This window comes from Monopterus albus, unplaced genomic scaffold (assembly GCF_001952655.1).
Source record: "Monopterus albus unplaced genomic scaffold, M_albus_1.0 scaffold71.1, whole genome shotgun sequence".
NCBI lineage: Eukaryota > Metazoa > Chordata > Actinopteri > Synbranchiformes > Synbranchidae > Monopterus > Monopterus albus.
In genome coordinates, this window is record NW_018127951.1 from 231954 (window position 1) to 247901 (window position 15948).

Consider the following 15948-nt stretch of genomic DNA (forward strand, 5'->3'; position numbering starts at 1 on the left):
CCCAGAAACACATCCAACAATAGCGGTGTTGTCTGAGAACTTTTGTAGATGACACTGATGACACATCCGATGCCCAGTCCCGCAGCCTTACGAACTGAGGTCTGTTTGTGAGGTAGTTAATGATCCATGCGGACAGGTGTTGGTCCATACCTGCCCCCTCCAACTTCCCCCTCAGCAGTGACGGCTGGGTTGTGTTGAAAGCACTGGAGAAGTCAAAGAACATGACCCTCACCGTGCTTCTGGAGGATTCCAGATGAGATAGGGCTCGATGCAGCATGTAGATAATGGCATCATCAATCCCGATGCCAGGACAGCATGCAAACTGCGGCGGGTCGAGCGCCGAGCTCACATGGGCACGGAGGTGGTGAGCACATGTAGCGCAAATAATCTCAAGATGAAATATTGTGTGTCTATAACCCCAAATATCATTAGTGGTTTTGATTATTGTCATATCGGGGTATAGCTAAAATGTTTCATCATGAGGTATTAAATGAAGCATATTGATATTTTATTTAGGGCTGTAAAGCTGGTCATCATTTTTGCCTTTCAATGTATAAAATCCCTTGGATTAATGAAGTAAATATGTGCATAAATTTTCAAACACAAAATGGTAAACACAGTTTAGCAGGTCCCAAAGTTGATGTCTTCATTGAGCTCATTGTGTCTCACTGTGATAAAACCCACATAGTGTATATTCTACTTATGAAATTGGGGAAAACTTTTTACACAAGCTATTACCAGGAAATATTTTGCACTATAATTTAAATTTGTGTGGATTGTTTGTTCATTTACTAATCAGTTGAGTTTAAGTTTGGTTTAAGATCTGTTATTTTGATCTTGTGGTCCAGCTCCAGTATCACCCCAGTAGGAAATGGTTTTTTTTTGGTATTCTTATAGTTAACCATATAGAACCACAAGCCAAGTGTTTGTTTTTTTTTTTGTCCAGTAAAGATGTGACATTTGTTTTTCAGAGAAAGACTATGAAAATGCTATCAAGTACTACACAGAGGCCTTGGAGCTCAATCCATCCAATGCCATCTACTACAGCAACCGAAGCCTGGCATACCTACGTACAGAGTGCTATGGCTATGCCCTGGCAGATGCTACTAAGGCTCTGGAGATAGACAAAAACTACATTAAGGGATATTATCGCCGTGCCACCTCCAACATGGCACTGGGCAAGTTCAAGGCTGCACTTAAGGACTACGAGACAGTAAGAAATATAGACTCCTTAACTACTAGTAGATGCACACTTTCAGCTGGCATGTAGTCTGAACTGAGAACATGCAGGACATAGACAGAGTACACAGTGTAATTAAATGTTTTTCCCTTATTAAACAAAGAGCTCTCAGGGCCCACCTATTGATATGTAAATTCACCAGGCCTGTGGCAACAAAGACCTCTAAAGCTCAGCCATAGTTGTAGCAGTTTAGACCAAGCACCCACAGCAACAGTTAATACTTTTGAGAGGTTGGAGCTACATTGCTATGACCATTATTAATGCATATGGCAGAATAGTGTGTGACACAATAGTTTCAGTGTTGTCCGTGTTCAGCATGATGTATAAAAATATTTTTCATCCAGAACAAACTTTGCATAATTTAAAAGATTGATCCTCATAACAATTTACATCTTTGCAGCTACATAGTTTCTCTGTCTGCTCCTACGTTTTGATGCTTACCAGCATGTTTAATTTATGTCTTTTCCCTGTTCTGATGATAGGTAGTAAGGGTTCGACCAAGTGACAAGGATGCAAGGATGAAGTACCAAGAATGTAACAAGATTGTGAAACAGAAGGCTTTTGAGAGAGCTATCGCTAGTGATGAGACAAAAAAATCAGTTGTTGACTCTCTTGACATTGAAAACATGAGTAAGTTGTTTCTCTTATTAGACAAAAGTATAAAAGAATATGGCGTTATCATAGTGTTCTTAAAATTGTCTATACGTTTAAATTTGTGCTGTACAACATCAGCTAATAATAAGATGCACTGATTTTGAACACGAGCTGAAATTAATATAATCTTCTGTACAGCAATTGAAGAAGACTACGTAGGCCCCAAACTTGAAGATGGTATGGTCACATTGAAATTCATGAAGGAGATGATGGAGTGGTTCAAAGACCAGAAGAAACTGCACAGAAAATGTGCTTATCAGGTGAAAATGTTGGCTCACCAGGGATATAGCAAGCTCACTGAAGGAAACTTGCCTGTACCTGTAATTAAACTCTGTTGTACCTTTTCAGATTTTGGTGCAAGTTAAGGATGCTTTATCGAAACTGCCCAGTCTTGTTGAAATCACATTAAAAGAGGTAAGGAATTTGTACATAATCACTAGTGAAATGATGTAAAGTTTGTATTAGTTGATGAACAAGTGCAAGAGATCATGTAGGTGATAATTCTTTTATTGCTACCACTATGATCAACCAATAGTTGGACTAAAGGCAGTAGAATCGCATCAGTACATATAGTAGTCCTGTGATCCCGCAAATTTTTTTTATGGTACCGTCATGACCTTTTCTTTGGACTCTGTTTCAAGTGTTCTGTTTCTTTTTGCCACAGACAGAAAAAATAACTATTTGTGGCGACACCCATGGGCAATACTATGACCTACTCAACATCTTCAAGTTGAATGACTTACCCTCAGAGACCAACCCTTATGTATCCTTTTCTTTAGCAGACAACTACTCATAAGGTTTTAAATTTGTAGTCAGTACAGTTATTTTTTTGTTTGTAATATCATGTCTAAAATGACAACAGGCAAAAACCTCAAATTCAGAACTTGTGCATCAGTCCTTAACCACAGAATTCAGCTGTTCAATGGTGACTTTGTGGATCGTGGCTCTTTCTCTGTTGAGGTCATTCTTACCCTCTTTGGCTTCAAGCTACTCTACCCTGATAACTTCCACTTGCTTAGAGGTGAGAGCACTCATATTGTGTGTCACTGTGAGTTTGTGGATCTATGTCTAGTATTTGCAAATGTAACATACTATTAAGGTGTTCATCCATGTGTTGTCAAAGTTCAAAGCACCGCACTGAAATTTGTTTATTGGCCATTTTTGTTTATGAATGTCATTTGGTTTGTACTGTTAAATTACAGATTTTAAAAACTAAGCAGATTTACAAGATGATATCTTATGCAGTAACCAAGCTTATACTTGCAGGTAACCATGAGACAGACAACATGAACCAGATGTATGGATTTGAAGGGGAGGTCAAAGCCAAATACACAGCCCAGATGTTCCAGCTGTTTAGCGAGGTCTTCCAGTGGCTGCCTCTTGCACAGTGCATCAACAAAAAAGTACTGGTAAGCAGTGGCAGTATGAGCTAATTCTACTCCCGACTGGAGTTAAGAAAATTTTTTTTTTTGGTCCTTCGAAGCTGGAGCCACTGCTAATAACAGCAAATTCTTTAGTCCAAACCTGTAAATACTGACAGCGAGATCACGAGCAAGTTTTAGTGTGAATCCCATTTAGAGATGCAAATGGCTTTCTTATAATCGAACAGTGTTGATAGTGTGTTACTTATTTATCTACTTGATATTTCATTTGTATTTTGTGGCATTCATGTGGATGGCAAAGTAAGAATTTCATTGTACAGGGAAACGGGTTTCCTAACTGTGCATCTGACAAATAAACACTTTGACCTTTGATATACTTACAGGCCCAATCCCAATGTCCCCACTCCGACTTTGAGGCACATTCCCACTAAGTTATTGAGGGCTCAGGGCTGTCCCACTGTGAAACTAAGTGTATGAGGGCTCTCTCTCGCCTTCATTTTGAGCCCTTTATGCTCTCTTTCTGTAAATTGGCATTTCTGCAGACTTTACCTGAGGGGATTCCCCACAGTTCATTGCGTTGTGATGTTAAACACGGGTTTCCCTGAGGAAGCCAAGATGTGTAAAAAGGCAAACCAGCACCATAAAATGAAGATTTAGAAAGATGAATGGTAAACAGACACTCATTATTCTTGTAAGTCACTTTGTACAAAAGCATCTGCTAAACGCACATATTTCATTCATCAACCATTTGTTTTCTTATTTGTTTAATTATACTGTTGTGACAAACGTATATTAAATTGATTGGGTAATTGACAATTGCCCCTCATCCACTCTATAAGGCAAGAGCCTGGATCTCATTCAGATTAGCCAGTCAGTCCCTGAAGTGTCTTGGCTGTGAAGAAAGTAAAATAAAAAGCTCTACGCCCACGATAGTTAGAACCATGGTGTCGTTTCTCTGTTGTCAGGGTGACGTGATTGCCTAAGTCACAAAGTACTGTCACGTTCCTATTTATACAATAATATGATAGGCTCTCAGCCAATCATAATGCTGACTGTGGTTTCCAGTCTCTACTCATTTTACCTTTATTTAATGCACAGGGGCAAGATTACAAATCAGTCCTCCAACTTCTTTCAGACTGCCTGCTGGCCAGAATTAGTTAAACCACATTTGGAGAACAGGATCCAGATCCAGTCTGACTGATTCTGTAGCTAGTTGTGCTTGTTTTATTTTTCAGAATGGCTTTTGGAAACAATTAGAACCTGAACCTCAAGTTTAATCTTTTTATCTGAAAAGGGGTATGGTGCAGTAAAGTTGCCGGCTCTACCCACTGATCCCATTTGCTCAGGAGAAGTGCATTATTAGGAAGAGTAAAGCTGATGAAAATACATTTCCAAAATGTTTCCTTCAAGAGACCTATAACAAACAGTACAGCATGTTGCAGATTATTTGCTCATCTTTAAATATTTTGACTGTTATTGAAGACAGCTATAATTTACCTGAGTCTTTCTGATGACTGCTGTTATCAATGTTTTTTGTAACCTGCAGTGGTCTGATGTTTTGTATTCTTGATCTCAGGTTATGCATGGTGGACTGTTCAGTGAAGATGGTGTCACATTAGAGGACCTCAGGAAGATTGACAGGAATAGACAGCCTCCAGACTCAGGTAGGGTCAGACTCCAGATGTACCATTGCTATAAGACTGGCTCTAAGAAACAACCTCTAGGAAGGAAAATGGATACATTTCAACTCCTCCCATCACTTTTTCACAGGTCCCATGTGTGACCTCCTCTGGTCAGATCCACAGCCCCAGGTCAGTTTCCACCCACCCAGTACCTCCTTTACTCTGTTTCACCAGTGTCCACTAGTTTCATGTTTGAGCAACATTGAGTCTGACTGTTTCAGATTAAGAATTATTTAAGACTAAACAAGAGTTTTCTGTTGCTGGGCCATGACTCCCATCCATGGGAGATTAGGTTTGCCCTGGGCCCAGCAGTTTTGTTCTGTATGGCTTTTGACACTAATTTCAGGCACCATGGGTTTTATCTTAGTGTTTCTTCTGGGTTTTCTTCTCCCCTTTTGTTGTGTGTGTGTGTTTTGTGATTATCACATGACCCGTCTTCTATAACTGTTTTGTGTGTTACATGGTAGGCTAGTTTTTAATGTTTGTTGTGTATTCTGATATGTGGGTGTATTATGCTGTATGATCTTTTGTGTTTCATTTTGTTATTGTTAAGTACTTTAACATTTGTAAAAAAAAAAAAAGGTGCTATATAAATAAAATTGCTATTGCTGTTAGTTTGAGGACTTCTCTGTCTCTGTCACACAGAATGGCCGGTCAATCAGCAAACGAGGAGTGAGTTGTCAGTTTGGGCCAGATGTGACGGAGCGCTTCCTGGAGCAGAACAAGCTGGACTACATTGTTCGTAGTCATGAGGTCAAAGCTGAGGGCTACGAGGTCACTCACTCAGGGAAGTGCATCACAGTGTTCTCAGCACCCAACTACTGGTAAGTGATCATGGCAGTGAACTTTAAAAGTGTGGAGTCACCCGATACACTGGCTAGTCACTTTAACATTGTGCCTGCCTTCCCCCAGTGATCAGATGGGGAACAAAGGAGCGTATATTCACCTCAGGGGATCAGACCTCAAGCCAGAATTTCACCAGTTCACTGCTGTGGTCAGTATGCTGTACTCTAAAGTGTGATCATCTTTGTAATAGTTTTGGCAAATGCTGTTATTAATAAGTTGTTAACCACATTTTTGGAATTTGGAAGTAAATTGAATCTGAAAGTTATTAATAAACATTTATTGTAATGATGTGTAACCAAAGAGCCACTTAACATGAAACTGGAATGAAGACAAAGGCTGCTAAAATAATTTCTCAAAACATAAGATTGCGTATTAGTTAGGGCAGTAAACTTTGCAACAGACTAGGTAGGAACACTTTTAAAAACCTTGAAGTGTGATTAAATGTTTATCTTTCTCTCATTTTTCTTTACAGCCTCATCCGAATGTCAAGCCCATGGCCTATGCCAACACGCTAATGCAGTTGGGGATGATGTAGGGGCCACTCTAATCTGTCTGTGACATTAACATCCTCCCATCTGACCGGAACCATCCCGGCCATATCAGTCCCTCCAATGCTTGGACATGTTCTCATCGATGCTTAGCCTAAGGGATCCTACTCCCTGACAAACTTCCGCTAGTTGTACACAGAAAACACGTTGTGTAGTTCAAATGGGAAGACAACAGTTAAAACAACCCAGTCCAGAGCCAGGCACGTTTATGTTATTGGTTAAAACTGGAAAATCCTCAGTTCCATTGTCTGTTTTCACACTGAGTTAAGAAACCAGCCCTGAGAATTTCAGATGAGTCTCATCGGAGTTGCTTGGGTTTTAAACATTCAGTATACTCAGCTGATGGGATCAAAAAGCTGGTATGTACTGTACCAAAGATCTGCAACGAAAATGATTGTTTTGTTTTCACAAGGAGCGTCTTGTGACTCTGAAACTTAGCAATGTACTGTTGGCTTGTGTGCACAGTTTAGACTATTGTAAACTGGGTTAAGAGCAGCATGTTTATCAGTGTTTCTCAAACCATCCTACAGTATGTTTATTTTATTTTATTTTTTTACAGGAATACAAAATACAATTACATGTATGATGCCAGATCTCCCAAAAGAGATTGTCTCTGGGTACACTTTTAAAGGTGCTGTTTGCCATTAGTGATGTAGCTGGTAACATTATTTTGCACTGCTTCCTGTTGAGGAAGATAAAGCTGCTCTTCATGTTTTTATCTTTGACTGTCATCTTGCCACTCACCTGACAACTCCTACACAGTCTACAGCTAGCTTTTGTGTAAGGCAAACACTGATGGCACTTGATTACTGGTGAATTATGACCCCCATATTTGGATTTCTTTAGTACACAAACGTCCAAAATGCAATCCTGTCTGGAAACGCACAGCTGTATTGTTCAGTGGCCCCTCAACGTTTTAGATAAATACACTTAAGTGTATGTGTGTATATATATACATATATATATACTGTATCATTTAAAAATTATGTGTAATGTTTGGAGAAAAAGATTGAATAAAAAAAATCGTCATGTAACTTTACAAGCTGGTATCTGTTTATGTTAAGACATAAATGATTGTCCTTACGGAGTGTGTTTTGTTAATGCGTGTTTCTAGTTTAAACATCAGTGACGACGTGCGTTTTAAAAAGTAAAATGAACACCTCAGCTGGGGAAGTACGGAAGCGTCTCTTTTTAGGTTTACAGTCGCATTCATTTGACGTCACGAGTCTTAACAGCTGATCGTCACTCGTTACCTGTAAGCCACGAGTTGACAACAGACAGCAGGAGTTTCACCCTTCATCTTGGAGACCAAGCTACAGAAGGAAACGTCAACCCTAACAACACCTGTCTGAGATGCCAAAATATTGTTCGGTCCGAAACTGTAAGAATGATTCCGGGAACGGCAAGGATAGGAAAAGCTTCTACAAGTAAGCTGGATGTGTTCAACAGCCTTTTAGCTAGCTTACTTCGCTGCTTAAATACCCTACGGCTGATAGAAGCATCATCGGACTTTAATTTTAGCGTCTTGTTCCAGCTCTAGTTTTTCCACAGGCATAATTTTACAGCAGTTTGCTGACTGAAATTAGTCATTGTCGTGAAGTTGTAACGTTATTTGTTTCTTAAGTTAGTCTTCGTGTTTTGACTGTTGAGAGTCTTAAGTCTGATTGAATCATAATTTGTTTTTGTACGCGTTCCTGGTGACCAGTGTTTATTGACAGGCAAATTCAGTTACAGTTAAATTTGGAAATGTGCAGTATCAGTCGACATCAAGAGTACTGTAGTGATGATGTCATCTTAATCCTGGGGCTCGTTCACAGACTGGAACAACAGCTGGAACAGTGTGGCAGCACTCACAATGATTTTACTGATAATTTTAGCTTCAGTATTTACAATAGAAAGCCCTACATTCAAATAAAAACCATACTAACATTGACCAGAAGAATACCTGCTTACCAGTGGTGGAAGAAGTACTCACATTGTTTACTTGAGTACAGTTCTTGAGTAAATGCACTTACTTCCCACCACTGCTGTTTACACAATGGAAGTAATGCAATGGTCAAACTCCGTATTAAGTGCTGGCTTGATATTGATATATTTGATAGTATTGTTTCAGTTCTTTCTGTTACAGGCGTTACTTGAATCATGCACAGAGTATAATGTGATGAATCTACAGAGTCAGTTACCTGATCGCAACATCAGTTCTGGTGCTTTAATCTTCAGCCTACAGAGACGTTTGTTTTGCTTATATATACATATGTGTACATACACACACACACACACACACACACACACACACATATATATATATATATATATGTATGTATGTACACTAACTTTATGTCAAACCACTGGAACAAGCAATGTGTGAAATTTATTTTAGGGTGCATTTTTCCCTCTTTTTCTTTTTTAGCATTTGACAATAATTTGTTTTAAAGAACCCAAATGATCCATCTCTCCCATGTTATTGTGTTCTAGGTTCCCTCTACATGACCCAGTCCGGCTGCAGCAGTGGCTCAGGAACATGGGACGTGAGAATTGGACTCCCTCTCAACATCAGTATATTTGCCATGAACATTTTGCACCTTCATGCTTTAAGATGCGATGGGGCATACGTTACCTGGAGAGCGATGCCATACCCACAGTCTTCCCAGAGGTTGAGGTAAAACAAAAGGAAACCTACCACAGTTTAATCTAGAGTTTTAGGGCAGCGCAATAGTGGCACATGACCAGAATAATTAATTGGCTAAATACTGAGCTTCTGAAGACGTTGCTGTTTCATGATTTTTTTTCTTTAACATTTGTACTATTTAAATGGATTTTCTTTACCATATTAGTTTTATTTTCAGGTCAGAGGTTTATTACAGGAAAAGAAGATATTTTTATGACTTCATCTTATTTGCAGCTTTAAGCAGCACAAAAGTTTTCCTTTTTTCTCCATTCAATTAATTGTGCAGCTTTTACACCAGAACAGACAAAATTATATTGAAATATTGTAGAACTATTTTAACTGTAGCACATTGGAAAGTTTATTTACACAGAGGTGCTCATTGATAGTTTTCTGTATTTCTCCTATTACATTTGCTTCATTTGTCTTCTCATGCACAGTTCTGGTAAAAACCATTCAGTTATGTGATTAATGCAAATAAATAATAGAAAATATTCCAAGAAAAATAGCTTTTTTTTATTACTTAGCACTTAAATAAAAAGATCTGCACCTGTATTGGCTGAATTGATTGTTTGCAACTTACAAAGACTTCTCATGCTTGGGCCAGTTCTGATGTGTCAGGAGGAAAGGTTTGCAACACAACAGATGCTCTAAGTTAATCATAAACACTGTCATGTTGCTTTTCTTAACACACGCTTCTGCCTCTTTCCAGAAACGGAAAGCCATGGATCAAAGTGAGAAGAAGCCAAAACGGCTTCGAGCAAACAGTAATCAAAGCGTAACGGTGTCAAATGACAGAACAGTGCCTGTTGACGCTGTAGAGATGGAAAGTACAATGCACACAGTGCACCTATATGAGATCGCTGTTGACCCAGCGCAGCAAGAAGATACCAGCTTGGTGGAGTCAGCTGATGTTGGAGAATTTGCACCCTCTCTCCAGACAGACCTGAACTCGCAGGCATCAGTAGACGGATTCAAAACAGGAGCAGATTTACCTCTAACTTTATGCCAAACAGTGGATGATCTGAGTGGAGAGAACACAGAGATGGTAGTGATGTCTGAGTGCCCTGCTGGTGAAGGGCAAGATGAGCTTGTGAATCGAATCGCTGCTGCCATTTTAACTCAGGGACACGGGCTGATTGTGAATGACTCCACATCTTACTGTACAGATGAAGCTGTGACTTGTCTTGGTGTTGAAGATGCCACTCGTACCACAGAGGAGTTCTCTGACATCCATGAAGGTCATCAAACTCAAATCATTGCCTACTTTGAAACCATCCCAAATGTTTTTCCCAATGAAACCTCAACCCAATTCACTTTCTCCCCGGATACGGTGCTGTCAACCGCTCTGAGCTCCAAGCCAATCACATCTACTCTGCCTATAGTGTCCAAACATGTGCCACCTTCCCCCACGTCCCTGCTCCTCGCTGTGGAAAGACTGGACACAGAGGGGGGAGACGGAGATGATGGCAAGTCAGAGGAGGATGGTAGTGAAAATCTGGATTACCAGCTGGAGGAACACTGGTGAGCACCCACTTGATTTTGATCCACAGGAATTGTACTGTATGTGTTTATCGAGAATCTTCTGTCAGTAAATTACAGATGAGATCTGAATAAAGTTGACAGTCTTAGATGCCAGTTTAACTAAAGACGCAACAAACAGTTAATAACTAAATTTCAATATAAGGCCCTTTAATTTGTTACTGAAGAGCCGTTCAGTAGTCTGGCTTTTCTTTCCTGTATTCTCTCACTGTATTTGTTTGTGCTATCTCTTTCCAGCTACCATAAGAACAGTCTGACAAAGGAGCAGCTGGAGACTATTGTGACCGAGCTGCAGAAGAAAGTGAAAGTGCTGCAGCAGCGACACCGCAGACACATGGAGAAACTTCTAGGTCTTGAGAACACGGTCAGTCAGTTGAGGCAAAGCAACCTGCTGAATGAAGAGAGGCTGCAGCTGCTTGAGAGGGTATTTACATGGATTAAGTTCAGATTTATTTTGAACTAAAACTTAAAGTTGCTGTTGTCAGATTTTCTTTGGGAGCTACTGAATTTTTTATCAGCTGAGCCACAGATGGGGTTAAATATTTGTGCAATCAATTATTTTGTTTTACATTTTTGCTAATGTCTTCCCCATGATTAATTCAGTACTGTTAAAAAGTGTCTCTAACTGCCTCTTGGTGTTGTCTCGTCTTCCCTCAGGCTTACTTACAGACCAGTGCTGCAGTGTCAGATGCTGGAGAGACTGTGGCCATCATCTACGAGGAGGACAATGCTGCATACTTGTATACTCCACTGAATGGTGCAGAGGAAAAGCTATGAGGCCCAGCTGACTGGCTGTCTGCTGCCCATCATACCAAAAATTAAGCAACACTGTTAATGTTGTTGAAAAGAAAATGCTACCTACAGTAACTGTGTGTTAACACGACATGAGATCTGTATATGGAAGGTGACAGTGTGTTGATGGATCTGGTGCGAACTTTGCATAGATATGGATTAGTAATATGGGCCATTGGTGAATATGTTTTTCTTCTCCACCCTTTAAACCACTTTTGTTTGTGGATATGTACATATCATATTAAACAAGACTTCCTTTTAGTTTTTTTTTTGTGATTTCTATTGTTTCATAAATCTGTACAGTTACAGGGATTATACTATCTAGTGCAGTCATGTGAAGTATTTTGGTTTACTAATCATCACTGACAGGTTTGATATTCTCCTTCAGTAGCAGTGGAACAAAAGAAATGAGTCAACACAGCAATCACAACCTGGTTAGTGACAGTAAACACAGCAGGTTCATGGAAGTTGAAACTCCTATTTCCAGGTAACGGCATGTTTCAACAGTGACACAGAGGAGCTGATTGAAGCTCAGCTGACAGTTTGGCTCAAGCAGGTTGATTGTTCTCTGAAGGATTGTGTGAAGTAATGTTTCCCTTTCAGTCTCCTTTATTTATCCTAATGGGCGATTCACTATAGTGCAGAGTGTTGTCTGCATGCCGGCACAGTGTATGTCTTCAGCTGTTTTTCTTTTGTATGAATGAAGACCCTTTTAGTTGTACAGTAGTAGTTGAAGTCAGTATTTTCTATTCCAAGAAATGTGGCAGGGAAACAACCCCATAGTCCTACATGAATTAACACTGATCAGATCTGGACAGCTTCGTGATTAAAACCTACGACATTTTACTTGGGTCCATTTTTAAGGTTTGATGTCGTTCTCTATGTAGCAAATGATTTGGGTTACTTATTAGCTTCAGGTTCCCTGTGAGTGCTTGCCCCCTCATGGAGAGCTCTCTCTCCACTAGATGGCATTAGAGGCAGCTGTGTCATTCTGTAAGTTTCATCTGGGTCCTAGGAATTGTAAATGAGAAGCTTTTACATGCATTTAGATGTGTATTTAAGAACAAAGAGGTTGCAATTATTAACTGTAACAAGATTCCTGAAGCCAATGGCAGCATTTTACAGTGAATCAATGTATACACATTATTTTCTATTTAACTGCTTCAAATGAAGAATTTTCTTGTGTAATTTTAGTAAGACAGTGCCTTAATGTGAAAGTTTTTATTGCAATGTCCTCGTTTGTTGCAATAATTTTACAATTTAAGGAATTCTGCTTTAAATTGGAACATCAAGACCCTTGACCCATGACTTTAATTGACCTCCATCTGACTAAAAGTCTGATTGTCCAACGCTCATTTCATTTCAAAGTGCCTTGCTCAACTCTTCTCAGCAAGGGTAGCTCCTCAGTGAGTGAGTGTGTTGTGTGCCATAAACCTTATATGACCTGTGATTCGCTCATTATGCTACTGTGAAATGAAATTAGCTTTAACTTGATTCATTATCTAAAATGTGCTGAGAGGGACTTTTTTTTTGTATCTGAGCTTAGCTGGAAGTCAATCTGCTGGAATGTAAGGGAGGGATCTGGTTTTATCAGCGGGTACATTCGCTCATGTCTGCCTCAGCAGTGAGCTAAAGGGTTGATGTTTCACCAAATACACACATACATGGAAATTTCTAGTACAAATTGACCTATGTAATCCTGTGGCACATATCTTTCTGCATAACCATCCTCCCTTAACTTCTTTGTAATATCTTAGCAAGAACCAACAGCAGTGTTTTTTAGAGTCACTACAGAGATTTCATGGAGCTTCCCCCTTAAGCTCCTTCAGCTGCTCTGTTGATAACATCCTTTCCAACAAATTGTCATTTTCAGTGTTGTACGTCTTAGAAAGAAGTCAGAACAAATACAGTACTCTGACTGATAATCTGGCCCCTGTCACTCGTACCTTCATCTGTATTCCTTAAATTGGATTTGGGATACAGAATTTCTTGAAGGTAGGTGATCCATGAAGTTGATGCTCAAGTTACTGAGCACTCATAAGCTAATGTGCTGACATAGAAATGGACTACAATGACAAGCTGTATATTGTGATTGTTTTTATTAATTAGAGATTTTGCTCCAGCAATTTGAAGTTGTGCAGAAACAATGTGATAAAGGCAAAGTTTGTTTTGCTGCAAATAGCCATTTATTATAAACAAAAAACTAAACAAAAATATCCACAATAAATATAATGGGCGTCTATAATAAGACCTTCAACACTTTGAAAAAAGAATAAAGAATATAATTCACTAACGCTACAAATTACAACATCAGTGATCACTATGCAAAAGAATCAGCAACACTGTGTGACAGTCTCAACAGTCTGTTACATTTCTCACATGGTCAGTGTGATCGGAACATTTAAGTGTGTGACTTGAACATCTCACTTCCCAATAAAATCCCCTTTAAAAAAACAAAAACTCTTTAGTTGATGGAAATGTTTCTTGCTGAGAAATTATTTTATTAGGACAGGCAGAAGAACCTGTTTGAAGCATTTTTGTTGAAGCTGTTCCTTTGGTGATCTGTTTAGATTTACATATAGAGTTCTTCTCATTGTAGGTAAGAAACCTCACTGAGTTTCCATTCCCACTCAGTGGACACAGTGTGTCTGTGTTATTTTCAGGGAGAGGGGGGTTGTGTTCTCTTTCTGACTTCAGGTGCCAGGCAACCTCTCTGGCCTTCACATTCCCCAGTATCGGTCATGTGGTCAGAGGATGACTAGTGGAGCATGACCAGAGAGCCTCACAGAAGGCTGTTTCTCTTTCTTTTTCTTTTAGTCACCCAGGTTTAGCTTTTTGATGAGATCCAGTTTCACCATCAGGAGCTTTTGGTTCACTAGTCCTCTGTTTGCTTCATAGAGTTGTTGGAAGTGACTTTTATAGTTACATGTAAACTGATGATGGATAATTTTTTATTTTTTTATCAAACCATTAAAAAATCAGCTTTTCTCACTTCCACTCACATCAAAAAGCTTAGTTTATTTACTTTTGCTTATGTGATTTCCTATACCAGCCTTTTTACCGGAGCAGATTATTTACCATTTAGTTACAGATTTAAAAGATCTTGGCAGTAGGAAACTGCATTTTCATTATGTACAAGCCAGTTTAAAAAACACAGTATATGTAGAGATTGAATTTAATATGTAATGTGGACTATTGCTTTCATTTGTTTAACTATTATATAAAAGTTGAGCACAATTGTATTTAAGAATAAATGACAGAAAATAAATTCATTTAGTTTTAATCAGAAAGTGAATAATTGTAGCTTAAATAACTTGAAAAAAAATTCAAAGAATGCTGTAATTCTATTAAAAGTAGATTTATTAAGAGGGTCACACAACAGGCCAATGTTTTAGTTTCATTTTTATTTAACCTTTATTGCCCTATTGAAACCTGCAGGGCTTGTTTTACAAGATAGGATGTTAATATTATATGTGTGTGTCATGACACACTGAGACGTACGTAATGTTACACATCTCAAGGGTGAGATACTCAAGCCACTCTGGAAAGTAGCATCTATTAAAATAAATTAATTAACAAACATCACAACTCAAGTCAGCTCTAATCTGTAGTTACTGTGGTCGTGACCAGATGTCAAGCAGATCCTTGTCCTTTGTTAGAAGCAACACTGATATGCCAGTGAGACACAAGAGTTGGAAGTAACGGGATATGGCACCCAGGGGCCCATATTTACCATGAGATGTTCATTAACTTTTCAAGTTGCTATCTTCATCAGTTACAGCTGCATGTGTATTTGAAACTAGATTGAAAGGCTTGGCTCATGACTGTCACCGAAACTGCTTCGCTGCAGCTCATCATTAAATAAAGTTCACAGAGATAGCATGTAAAACAGACTGAAGGGAAGCAAAGTGCCAGGTATCAGTAAGCTGGAACAACATACTGTAGGCAGGTTCACTGGAAGTCAAACTTGAAGCAAAAAATTATCTGTGCTTTTTCCAGCACGTCCTGTTCAATGGATAGCAGTAGAAGTGAGTGGTGATATGGACAGCTCCCAGAAATGAAGGTGCATATGAGTGTCAGAGTGTTGGAAAGAAGCTCAGCCAAGCAACCACTGATGGCAAATAACAAATAAAGCATGTAGTCTCACAGTTCTCACCTCTGCCCGTTAACTGATCCTGTGGCTAATTGTTTAGAGCGTGTGTGGTTAAGTTGCCAGGTTGAGGTAACGTAGCCTTTGAGATTGAATGTCAGGGTGTTCTTACAAAGGCGCCTGGATAAAAGACACTTTTTTGTTATTTTTTGTCATTTCTGTTACCAGTTTACTGACTCATGCATCAGTGAATATGCTCTTACAAAATCTGAAATGGAGCCAAAGCCAATTAAAAGGTAGTTTATGTTTGAAATGAAAAATAAAATAAGTAGTGTCTTTGAAAAACAGTTGGGTTTATTTTAAAAGCACTTGTGAGATACATGCACTGCAGCAGTATATATAATACACAAAAATAGTTGTTCTGGATAGAACCAGGTGCTTTTCCACTGCCTTGGTGCACAATGTAAAGCATTCAAAGCCCTCTGCCCCCCCCCCCCCTCCCCCCCC

General features: G+C 39.2%; 2 protein-coding genes across 2 annotated transcripts in view; both read left to right on the forward strand.

The window, feature by feature from the left end:
- ppp5c (protein phosphatase 5, catalytic subunit) overlaps positions 1-7349 on the forward strand; it is a 9901-nt gene extending 2552 nt beyond the window's left edge. The window contains exons 2-13 of the mRNA XM_020605652.1: positions 972-1213; positions 1723-1870; positions 2033-2154; positions 2243-2308; positions 2559-2657; positions 2810-2915; positions 3161-3303; positions 4853-4940; positions 5047-5087; positions 5604-5782; positions 5871-5952; positions 6277-7349. Coding sequence (XP_020461308.1) covers positions 972-1213; positions 1723-1870; positions 2033-2154; positions 2243-2308; positions 2559-2657; positions 2810-2915; positions 3161-3303; positions 4853-4940; positions 5047-5087; positions 5604-5782; positions 5871-5952; positions 6277-6339 — 1379 coding nt within the window. The 3' untranslated portion in view covers positions 6340-7349. The remainder of the gene's footprint in view (positions 1-971; positions 1214-1722; positions 1871-2032; positions 2155-2242; positions 2309-2558; positions 2658-2809; positions 2916-3160; positions 3304-4852; positions 4941-5046; positions 5088-5603; positions 5783-5870; positions 5953-6276) is intronic.
- A 210-nt stretch (positions 7350-7559) lies between these two features.
- Positions 7560-11612, forward strand: LOC109963217 (THAP domain-containing protein 5-like). Its single transcript, XM_020605565.1, has 5 exons — positions 7560-7779; positions 8828-9011; positions 9730-10541; positions 10797-10983; positions 11217-11612. Exons 1-5 carry the CDS (start codon positions 7706-7708, stop codon positions 11334-11336), a joined length of 1377 nt encoding a protein of 458 aa, XP_020461221.1. The 5' UTR covers positions 7560-7705; the 3' UTR covers positions 11337-11612.
- The last annotated feature ends 4336 nt before the right edge of the window (positions 11613-15948 follow it).

Coding starts and splice junctions, on each gene's coding strand:
- LOC109963217 (XM_020605565.1), top strand. CDS start 7,706: ATGCCAAAATATTGTTCGGTCCGAAACTGTAAGAATGATTCCGGGAAC. Junction 7,780..8,827: donor GATAGGAAAAGCTTCTACAA/GTAAGCTGGATG, acceptor ATTGTGTTCTAG/GTTCCCTCTACATGACCCAG. Junction 9,012..9,729: donor CAGTCTTCCCAGAGGTTGAG/GTAAAACAAAAG, acceptor GCCTCTTTCCAG/AAACGGAAAGCCATGGATCA.